Source organism: Balaenoptera ricei, chromosome 1 (assembly GCF_028023285.1).
Source record: "Balaenoptera ricei isolate mBalRic1 chromosome 1, mBalRic1.hap2, whole genome shotgun sequence".
In the NCBI taxonomy this organism is placed as follows: domain Eukaryota; kingdom Metazoa; phylum Chordata; class Mammalia; order Artiodactyla; family Balaenopteridae; genus Balaenoptera; species Balaenoptera ricei.
The window spans coordinates 4,077,758-4,089,955 of NC_082639.1; the positions used below are offsets into that span (position 1 = coordinate 4,077,758).

At 48.3% G+C, this 12,198-nt stretch overlaps 1 protein-coding gene across 5 annotated transcripts in view; it reads right to left on the minus strand.

Moving 5' to 3' along the window:
• Nucleotides 1–12,198, minus strand: part of NPHP4 (nephrocystin 4) — a 140,480-nt gene that overhangs the window by 20,494 nt on the left and 107,788 nt on the right. For all 5 annotated transcript variants that reach the window (XM_059905402.1, XM_059905470.1, XM_059905347.1 and 2 more), the window contains exon 18: nucleotides 1,262–1,422. In XM_059905402.1, coding sequence (XP_059761385.1) covers nucleotides 1,262–1,422 — 161 coding nt within the window. The remainder of the gene's footprint in view (nucleotides 1–1,261; nucleotides 1,423–12,198) is intronic.

The window sequence follows — 12,198 nt, forward strand, 5'->3', positions numbered from 1 at the left end:
TGCCCTACCCACGGTGGCCTAGGACACTGCTGGGGAGGCGTCAGTGGCCATCCCATTCCCACCCTCCATGGCATCACTGGCCAGTGTAGGAGACAGACGGGCAACATCCATGACGACCTTGGGGGTCCTGAGGAATGAGAACATCAGCCGACACCTGCTGAGTCCTCACCAGCTGTGACCCCGCCCCGTAACTCTTTGCCCACTGCCCCCCGGCTCCTTCCACTGTCCTGAGGGCCTCAGCCCCTCAGGGAAGGGCCCTGAGCCCCGGTGGATGCGACAGTTACAGCCCGGGTCAGCCGCCAGAGGAAGGGAGGGACGGAGGAGCAGGCGGCCCCCAGAGGATGGGGAGCACGGGGCCGGGGGCCACTGCGGTACAGGAGTCATGAGATCCTCGCGGGCCGGGGTGCTGAGGAGCAAGAGGGGAGGGGACCAGATCTGCAGGCCTCAGTGACCAGCCATGCAAGGCTCAGGAAGGGAAACCAAGGGGGCCCGTGGCTGGAATCCAGAAGGGAAATAGCTGTGTGGGATGAAGGAAAAGTGAATGAAGGTCAGAGAGACTGCAGAGCTGCAGCGATGGTGCTGTATCCTCTCTCCCGTCCACCTCAAGGCAGGGAGGAAAACTCTCGGGACGGCATGTCGGCAAGTGGATGTGGCCCAGTGCCCGGCCCAGAGGCCGCCATGTGACCCCACGGTGACCCTCTGGGGTCCTGGTCACACGAAAGGGAAGGTTTGGGGAGAAACCCTGGGAAGAAAATTGAATTAATGCATGGACTTCAGTTTTAGAATATGAGGAGAATGGGAAGCACAGTTAGAAAACGAATTAGCTTCTGATTCTAGTTAGAACGAGAGAAGCACAATTCATGGAACTGAGACCGGGCATCAGGAAACATTTTCCCACCCCATCATTCATTCATCCTGTCCTCCGTCCTGAGGGCACACCTCTGATGGACCGGCCAGGCTCTTGCGGAACAAGGCCGATCCCGAGCTGCTCTCAGGGAACATCCATCCTCACCGTCAAGGGAGCAGAGGTGACGTCACCTGGTGGGTCGGTTCACAGGAGGAACTGATAACTGGACGGATGTAACCTAGCAGATCGAGTTCAGACTCTGTGAACATCCTTTCCTTCGGGGAAGGAGAGGACTCGGCAGTGTTTTGAATTTGTGAACCAAGAAGCCAGGCCCCTGGACGATGCCCAGCGCTGGACGATGGCCCACACTGCCGGGCGACAGACCGCACAGGAAGGACCACGGGGAAACGCTACCTTCATCTGAACGGCGGCGGATCCGATGAGAAGCAGGGAGTCTCCGTCCCAGATGTCGATCTGCAGGGTCTGCATGGCCAGGTAGCGGGCGAACCAGCGCTGCTCCCCGGGTCTCAGGAATCCAGGGTCCACCAGGTACTTCAGCTGAAAGCCCGGAGACCCTGTGCAAAGAGGCCCCAAATGTGCCCAGAAGTAATTGGAATCACTTATTATCTTTACACTTGGAGGAGTTTCTGTTCTGGTCATGATGACTAATTCCTGCTTCTGTCAGAGTTACAGCTTAATAAATACATTAATCGAAACATTACATTTCTTTCCAAGGTATACAAAAAGCTCCTCCCCAAATAAGACTGATGTTTTTTAACCGAGTCCTGGTGAAACAGTCTATGCTGGATAAGGACAGATGCCCCGACGGGGCCGGCCACCGAGTATGACTCTGGGCGCACAGGATTTAGGGAGAAATGCCATCTACATCTTCTGTCAAAACCGGGTGGTCACCAGATAAAGAAGATGCGGTACATATACACAGTTGAATACTACTCAGCCATAAAAAGAGAATGAAATAATGCTATTTGCAGCAACATGGATGGACCTAGAGATGATCATACTAAGTGAAGTAAGTCAGACAGAGAAAGACAAATATCATATAATAACACTCATATGTGGAATCTAAAATATGACACCAATGAACTTATCTTCAAAACAGAAACAGACTCACAGACACAGAGAACAGACTTTCTGGTTGTCAAGGGGGAGGAAGGTGGGAGAGGGACGGAGTGGGAGTTTGGGGTTAGCAGATGCAAACTATTATATACAGAATAGATAAACAACAAGGTCCTAGTGTATAGCACAGGGAACTATAGTCAATATCCTGTGACAAACCGTAATGGAAAAGACTATGAAAAAGAATGTATATGTATGTATAACTGAATCACTTTGCTGTACAGCAGCAATTAACACAACCTTGTAAATCAACTAGACTCCGATAAAATTTTTTAGAAACCTGGGTATTCACACACAGGAGCATGGAGAGCTCAAACTGAGACGGAGCTCAGCACACGGTGCTTAGGCCACCCCGATGCCTCCCGCCCCAACACGCCCAGCAGCCCCACAGAAGCACAGGCCTCTCCAAGGTCGCTCCTGGTGCCAGGCTCATCACTACGAGACAGGAGCCGGACTGTGGCCCCCGCCTTCACCTTTGCGAAGTGGCATCACCATTAATCCTAAATTGGCACAGATGTCATTGAAGTCACCATTAGTTAAAGTGCAGGGACAGCAATGCAGGGGAAACACACTGAGAACAACATTTCTGCCCTTTCCATCAATAATGTAACAGTATTTACGTGGCCCCGCTGAGCAGACCGCTAACCCCAGGGAAGAAGGCGGATGTTGGCTCAGCAGCCCAAGCGGCCCCGGGCAGGCTGAGACCCTCATCCCCCGACAGCCACCTCGCCCCGTGGGGGCCCACACAGCGCCCTCTCCGCTGTCCTCAAGGCCAGGACAGTGCGGTCAGCGGGAGCAGTGAAGCAGGTCAGGACGGGACCCAGCTCTGGGCGCTGAGGAGGAGCGCGGGGGGGAGGGCCCCCGGCGGGCCCAGGGGATGCGGAGCAAGGACCAGCGGGGCCCTGGCTTCCGCCACAGCTGGAGCGCCGACAGAAGCACCCTCCAGGATGGAGGGGCAGAGAGCAGCAGCCCAAAGACCGCGGGAGGGGCTGGGAATAACGTCGCGCACGGCAGGCCAGGCCCCAGTGTCCCACCCGAGCGCTCAGATCAAGTCACGGGGCCAGTGGAGGCCAGGGTCACGCGTCCCCCCACCCCGGCCCCCCACGGCCAGGTGTGAGAAGCAAGCGGCCTGCGGCACCCGATCAGCCTCCCGACAGCCGCCCGCAGGCTGGCTCATCCAGGCGCAGGGAGGACCGCAATGAGGACCGGGGAAGGAGGAGGGTCGAGCTCACAGCACCGCCGGCAGCGCCACCTGCCGGGTCCCGCCGGGCCGACTGCCGGCCCAGGATGCAGCCGGACGCGAACGTGCGGGGCGACCTCCCAGACGACACCCACAGGCACCCTTCCCTGGGTGCCCTTCACACCACCCCCGACACCTCCAGTCCCACGGAGCCTCCACCCAGACTTGCACTCGCGCCTGAACGCAGCATGTCCCAGCTGGACCCCGCGTCTTCCTCCCCAGCCAGCTCCCCCTTGCGTCCCCCCCAGAGTGCCGCCCGGCACCGCGTCCTCCCGACGCCCTGGCTGGGCTCCATCGTCACCACGTCCCGTCAGCTGCCGAGTCCCCGCAATACGACCATGAATTCACATGCGGCAAATGTGCCAGGCCCTGTGTGGGGTCGTGTGGGGAGATCAGGACGGACAGGGTCCCTGCCCTGATGGAGCTCACGGTCTCGGGGGGACACTTTGAGCCCCGAGCTGACAGTGTGCTGAGTGTCGCACACGGGGGCCATCCTGGTCTGGGCACAGCCCAAGGCCCCTCACGCTGGACCCTCCCAATCCCTCCCCACTGTAGGCTCGGACCCCTTTGCTCCTGTCTGGCTAAGACAACCCACTCCTCAGTGGCCTTCCCTGAGGTCCAGGCTCCCCACAGTCCATCCCATGGCACTGCCGAAGCATCCACGAAAGGAATCCTGCGTCGTCTCCGTCCCACTCAAAAGCCTGCAGTGGCGCTGACCACTGACTCCTGGGGGTAGTGGTACCACCCCACAGGGCCTGCTCAGGCTCCCCGGCTTACCCCCCTCACCCCTTCACAGACGCCACCCAGCCCAGCTGGGGTCCCTGCTGCACCTCAGTCCTGCCCCACCACCACGGCCAGGTCTGGCAGATGCTCTGCCTCCAGCTGGACGGTCCTCCCCCACCCCTCTTCTCAATCTCCACCCCTCCTTCAAGACAAACACCTCCTGCTCTGTGAAGGCAGCCACGACTCCTCTGATGACAAACACTTTATAACACTACAGTCTACAATGCATGATGAATGCGTAACAGCTTGGAGTATCTATGCACCAAATAACAAAGCAGAAATCCAGAGATGTAAGAAGAAACAGATGAAAACACAATGACAGTGGAGACCAAACAACTGCTTTCCTTTCAAGGCAGGTCAAGTGGACCATAAATAAGTAAGGATACAGAAGACCAGACCAGCTAACCCATAAGGCAGTGTATGCATACACATACAACATGGTACCCCAATAACAGAGAATATATCTTTTCAAGTATATTTGGAACATTAATAAAAATTTACTGTCTATTTCACCACAAAGAAAACCTAAATACGCTCCTTAAAGTAGAAATATTACAAATAATATTCTCTGATCACAATCCAACAAACTAGAAATTGGAAAAAATTTTTCAAAACAATTCACTTATTCTTAAATAATTCTGTGTCAAAGGGAAAACACGATCAAAACAGATTTTCTAGAATAATAATAATGAAAATACTACTTATCAGAATCACCAAAACATAAAGCAATAATCAAAGGAAAATTCATAGCCTTCAATACTTTATATCCACAAGAACAAAAGAATTAAATGAATTAAGCAACTCAAACAAATTAGGAAAATAACAATAGAGAATACCAAAAAGAAAGCGGAAGGGGCGTAATAATAAAGAGAAATGCAAAATCTAATTGATTAAAAAACAAGAAAATAGCAAAACCTATTTAAGGTACACTTATGTGCCTTCAGAAGACAGGGAAGCAGAAATGAGCAGATGGGAAGACATCCCCGTTCCTGGGCAGGCCCCCTCCTGTCCTTCAAGGGCAGTTCTCCTCTCGTTCATCTATGAACTTCTCCAGAACCCCAGATAGAGCCTAACAAGTTCACATAGAAAACTAAACCAGCAAGAATGTCTGGAGAACCGTGCAAAAAAGAACAGCATAACACCTCTGATCAAAGAGCGTGACCTTCGTGTGTAGACAGACAGTCTCATGAAGAGTCTGGTGAACTACAGCCCACAGGCCAACCCAGCTGTGAGCTAAGAATGGCTTTTACATTTTCTAAGGGTTGTGAAAAACAAAAGTCAAAAAAAGAAGAAAATGATTACACAGAGATCATATGTGAACCCAGAAAGTCTAAAATATTTATGATCTGGCCCTTAACAGAAATCCGTTTGCCAACCTCTAGTCTAATGGAACGAGCAAGAAAATCCAGAATTACACCCAAGTAATAAAAAAAAGTTTGGTATATGATAAGGGTGGCTCTCAAGTCACTGGGGAAAAAGACGAACGTTTTAATAAATAGTACTGGGTCAACTGGATAGACATTTGGAAAAAGATAAAACTGATCCGTATCTGCCATCACAGAGCAGGATAAACTATATAGAGATCAGAAATCTAAATGTGAAAAATGAAACCTGTAAATCCTAGAAGAAACCACGCACGAATCTCTTGCTGAGCTAGGGGAGGAGAAAGCCTTTGCATCTATGACTGAAGAAGCTAGAAGCAATAAAAGACTGACACATTAGACTACACGAAAGTAACACCTTTACATAGCAAAACCCATCATAAGCAAAGCAAAAAGACAAATGGCAAAGTAGGAAGCATATTTGCAATGTATATCACAGGCAACAGCTAATCTTCCTAATACAGTTCCCAAAACAGAGGACAAAATAGATGAAAAATCTGACAGAGAAATGGAAAAAGATATGAATAGAAGTTTGCAGACAAAGACAAAAGATGCTCAACTTCACTCATTACAAGAGAAATGCACATTAAAACTTCACTAAGATCTATCTCACATCAATCAGAACGTAACAACCTATTTTGTGGAGGAGGCCAAAAGATCTCAGGCTAACAGAGGGGAGGTGGTGGTGTCTGTCAACACCACTGAAGCCTTTTATCCTATAATCCCACTGCCAGCAATCTGCCCTAAAACACACCTCCACACGCAGAAAACACGAGAAACACAAGGTTACTCATTGCTGCATTATCTGAAATAGCAGAACCCTGGAAAGACCCAAACCTCCATCAGTAGGATGACGGTTAAATAAACCACAGAACATGCATCCAATGTAGGACGATGTAACTGTAAAAACAATGCAGACGGTTTCCACATGGAGTGGAACTCAGGATGGAAAGTTAACTGAAAACAGCACAGTGAAAAAGTGTATTTGGTATGCCACCTATTGAATAAGAAAAAACAAAAAATAAAAACGTAAATATTTGCTTAAGCCAGAAACTAGAAACCCGGTCACCCCCAGGCCGGTGAGCAGGTGGGGACTGTCTAGAGGGGTGAGGGTCGAAGGGAGCCTTGAGTGCTCATTCAACTACGGTTTTATGTTTGGGGCCACGTAAATATTCCAATCAAAAAGGAGGGGGGTCTGGGCAAGATGGCGGAAGAGTAAGACGCGGAGACAACCTTCCTTCCCACAGATACGTTAGAAATACATCTACAAGTGGAACTGCTCCTACAAAAAGGAAATAAAAGCAAATATGAAATTGAAAACAAACTGAAACCAACAAATTCGATTGAACATCAAATAGGCAACATAACTCCATAGAGAAAAGAATGAACACAAGGGCTTTGGGCCACACTCACTCACTCTACATCCTCGGTGGGACACAGCCCAAGACCAGAAGAACACAAAGAAATGTGAACTTTTGTCAGCCATGTATCATTAGTATTCAAACTAGCGGGGTAATTTTGAAAATACATTGTGTAAATTATAAGGGAAAGTAAATAAGTAAATATATTATCAGGAAACACGATTTTCGGTTTAAGAGGAAAGAGATACAAATAAAATACTTTAGGGAAAAGCTTCTAAATTTAAATTAGAAATATCAAGGTGAACTCATGTTTTAATATACATGTCCCAGCTCTGCCCAGGGAAAGGCCTAGAAGCAGTTGAGACCCCGATCAAAAGCGCCCAGATAGTGATCTTTAGAAAGCACTCCCAGTGGGGGGCCAGGCTCCTGGGAGAAACGGGTGACCGGATCTGAGGCAGAAAAAGCACAAGGCGAGCCTGGACACCTTTGCTCCAGAAAGGGAGGACCTGCCCAAAGTCCAACCAGAGCGTGTCAACAGACTCAGGCCAACTCGAAGGGCTACAGCTGGCCAAAGACGAAACAAAGAGCTAGGATATACAAAACCTGAACTGTCACTATTAGAGTAACTATTACAGTAAGTTCTTACTCTGAAAATTAGAAATTAAAGGGAAAGTAACATTTGTCCTGCCTTTTTTGGAGAACATATATGTAGTTCACCACTGGCTGATGAGAGAAAGTCTCTTTTTATAGAAGAAAGCCAGCTCATAAAAGAAGACCGAATGATGGCATTAGAAGAATTACAATTTTGAAAGCTCCATTTAAATAGCTGATCCAGGCAAAGCACAGCCAAGGATGTTAGGACAGTAGGTGAAGGGCTGCAGGGGTCGGATATTCACACGAAGCCCAAGAACAGCCCCAAGAAGTCTTCCAAGCGCAAAGGGGGAAGCGCCTACCTCTTCCCACTGGAGACACCTGGGGCGGGTGCCCCTACCAAGTGCTCACACTGGCACCTGCACGGTGACACGGCCTGACCTCGGCGCCTCCGATGGGACGCACAGGCAGCACGCGGCCTCAACAATAAAGAGTTCACACCAAATCCAGGATGAGACTGAGCCCTCAGCCCTTCCCTCAGTGGACGAGAACTACTGGAGATGAACGAGGTAGACAACCAGGTGAGGAAACAATCAGACACACGGAATGTGGGACATTCCACAACTCGCTCGGTCTCTTCAAACAGGCACCAACACTGGACAGAGAATGCAGGGGACAAGTCTCAATGAAAAGAGACTGAACACATGATTACAGATAATACATGGGCCTGGACTGGATGTCAGAGCAAAAAACAGCTACAATGGACATATGAGGGGAAATGGGAAAACTTGACTATGAAATTCTTATAATCTTAAGTATGATAACAGAATTGTGTGTATAGAAAAGGATGTCCTTATTTTTTTATAAATTTATTTATTTATATTTTATTTTTGGCCGCATTGGGTCCTTGTTGCCGTGCACAGGCTTTTCTCTAGTTGCGGTGAGCGGGGGCTACTCTTCGTTGTGGTGCGTGGGCTTCTCATTGCGGTGGCTTCTCTTGTTGCAGACCACGGGTTCTAGGTGCACAGGCTTCAGTAGTTGTGGCACGCAGGCTCAGTAGCTGTGGCTCGCGGGCTCTAGAGCGCAGGCTCAGTAGTTGTGGCGCACGGGCTTAGTTGCTCCGCGGCATGTGGGATCTTCCCGGGCCAGGGCTCAGACCCATGTCCCCTGCATTGGCAGGCGGATTCTCAACCACTGTGCCACCAGGAAAGTCCCAGATGTCCTTATTTTTAAGTAATGTGTGCTGCTATATTTAGAAGTAAAGGGTCACCACGCCTGCATTTTACATTCAAATGATTCTGAGGTGGGGGGAAAGATGAACAAAGAGATAAAGCAGGTATTCCCAAATGCACCAACACAACTTCTGTAGCTGGGGAGACGGGATTAGGGCACCTGGAGAAGGCACAGGAAAGACAAGATCCAGTAAGGAAGAGGCGATCAAGGCTGTACTAGAGGGTCTAGACCTGGACGCTGGTCTGGTGGGAGATGCCCCCTTGGCTGGGATAACTCAGGGGTGGGAAGATGGACGAGAGTTCTTTAGGACAATGGATGCTCTTGGCTGACCCAGACTCCAGCTCTCACACTAGGCAAGACCCCACTAGACAAAAACACCAAGAGACGCATGTTAGACAAACAACATGCTAGAAAAAAACAGGCAAGAAAGCAAGGGAAATAACAAGGAAAGGCGGCCCCGTGCATGTGGTGTAGAAGGACGGGGACCAACACAAGCAGATGAAATGGTCACAAACTTGGGGGAACCTTCCTGAAAGGAGCAGGGGACACTAGTAAGTGAGAAAAGTCCAGAGGCACATCCCACTCCTGAAGAAAAAGAGGAAACAAAAGAAAGTCTACTCACAATGGAGAACAGTGACTAGAGTGGCAGAGACAGTCACCAGGCCCACGGGCCACAGGTTCCAGCAGCTGCGGTTTCTCCCGCTGGACCAGATGTGGCCGCCGTTCGGCATGAGCCTCCTGAAGGCTGCCCACAAGGGCGTGTGGGAGCCGCATCATGGACTCTGGGCCCCAGGACGCAGACCAGGAGGGGAAGCGGTGACCCTCCACGGGAGCTGGCGGTCAGGGCTGCCAGGACTGTAAACGTCCAGACTTTGCCAGAAGACAACAACGTCTCAAACGCCACTTTGCATAAGTGGGTCCACCCACCAGAAAAGAGCAATCGTGTGGCAGAGCTGAGACCAGGGCTTTTTCTCTCTGCCCTCATGCACCCCTGAGTCTCTGCTATCATCTTTGGCAAAACCAAACTTTGGATTCTGGGAACAACAGTTTGCTTAAAATAAGTATTCCAGGCTGAGAAATGACTCACTTCGTAAGCTTGGTGGGTGTGGAGCCAATGCTTTTAAAACCTTTTATATGTCCTATTAACTCTCTGCATTCTTTATGAAGGTCACAAACCTCAGTCCCTACCTCACAGGATACACAAAATCAATTCCAGATGAATTCTAGATCTGAATATAAAAAGGGAAAAAAGAAAAAAAAAAGGGAAAAAAGGCCTCTAGAAGGTAACATAGGAGGATATCTTCAAGACTTTATGGAGACAAACTCATTTTGGGTGTAGCTTAGGAAATCTTCCCATTAAGGAAAGGACTGATAAATTGGACGTAATTTTCATGGAAAACTCCTGTTAACCAAAAGATACCATTAACAGAGTCAAAGGCGGAAGGAGATATTTATAACATCTGAAGAAGGTCTGGGATCAGGATATATACATAACACCTACAAACTGAAAAACAGACAACACAATTAAAAATGGGCAAAGCACTTCAAAGGAGGATCTGCCGAAGGCGACAGCGTGTGGAAGGTCATCGGTCAGCCAGGAGACGCCGGCACATGCCCATCAGGAGGTCACGTGAAAGAAACAAACAGAGCCACACACATTACACAACCAGCAAGGACACGGGCAGTTCAGACTTTCCGTCTACTCCAGTGGGTGTATAAGCTGGCACAGCACTGGGGAAGGAATGCACCAAAGCTAGACCTGTGCTGCCCGGGGACCCAGCAACTTCAGTCCCAGGCACAGACCAACGCAGATGCGCACACACACACGTGCACCAAAAGAATGATCGTATATTATTAAAAAGGCAAGAGAGAGCCGGTACAGGTGAGGGTGTGGAGAAAAGGGAACCCTTGTCCGCTGTTGCTGGGAATGTAAAGCGGTGCAGCCACTATGAAAGCCTCCTCCAAACCTTTTTTGGAGGTTCCTCAAAAAACTTAAAAATAGAGTTACCACATGATCCAGCAATCCCACTCCTGGGTATTTAACCAAACAAAACAAAAATACTAACTCGAAAAGAAATCTGCACACACACCCCCGCCATGTTCATTGCAGCATTATTTATAATAGCCAAGATGTGGAAGCTACCTAAGTGTCCACCTATGGATGAACAGATAAAGAAAATGCAGTATGTATACATACGAAATATTACTCAGCCGTTAAAAAGAAGGTAATCTTGACATCTGTGATGACGTGGATGGATCAGAGAAAGACAAATACCATATGATTTCACTTATACGTGAAATCTTTAAAAAAAGAATCAGGCTCGTTAAATACAGAAAGCAGACTGGTAGTTGCAAGAGGTGGGGCAGGGGGTGGGCAAAATGGGTGAAGGGGGCCAAAAGGTACAAACCTCCAGTTATAAAATAAGTCAGTCACGGGGATGTGATGCACAGCACGGTGACCACAGTTAATAACACCGTGTTGCGTATTTGAAAGGTGCTAAGAGAGCAGATCGTGAAAGTTCTCGTCACAAGAAACACAGAATTTTATAATTATGTTCGATGATGGATGCTACCTAGACTTGTTGGGCTGATCACTTCACAATGTTTTAAATATGTTCACAGCAGCATTATTCAAAAGAGCCAAAACCTGGAAATGATTCAAAGGCCTGTGCACAGCAGAATGGGTAAGCATTGTGGAATGTTCGGACAACGGGTTTCTATACAGCCAAGATCACGGACAAACTACTGCTACATACAGCAACATGGAGGAATCTCCCAGACATGAGGTTGAGCGAAAGAAGTTAGATTCAAAATGGTATGGATAATATGATCCGTTTAAGTTCAAAAAACAGGTAAAACTGATGCAGAGTGACAGAATTCAGAAGAGCAGTTACCCTTGGGGGAGGTCATCAACTGGGGTTGGGGGGTTGCTCTGTAACGTTCTACAGCCCCATCCGAATTGGGTGGTAGTTACACAGGTGTGTTCACTTTGTAAGAATTACATCTTTTACAAAAATTAACTCAAAATGTTAATTTTTGTAATGTAAAGTGCAAAACTATCAAACTCCTAGAAGATAACATAGGAAAAAAGCTAGGTGACCTTTCAGATTTGGTGATGACTTTTTAGCTACAACACCAAAAGCACGATTCATAAAAGAAATAATTGATAAGCTGGATGTCATTAAAATTTAAAACCTCTGCTCTGAGAAAGACACCATTAAGAGAATGAAAAAGATAAGCCACAAGTTGGGAGAAAATAGTTGCAAAACACATACATGATAAAAGATTCGTATCCAAAATATACAAAGAACTCTTAAAACACAACAAATATGAAAACAAACAATCCAATTTAAAAATGGGCTAAAGATCCAAACAGACATCTCACCAAAGAAGATATACAGATAGTAAGTAAGCAGATGGAAAGACACACTACATCATCTGTCATTAGGGAACTGTAAATTAAAACAATGAGCTACCACTACACACCTACTCGGATGGCCCAAATCCAGGACACTGACAACATCAAATGTTGGCAAGAATGTGGAGCAGCAGGAACTCTCATTCACTGCTGGTGGGAATGCAAAATGGTGCAGCCACTTTGGAAGACAGTTGGGCAGTTTCTCT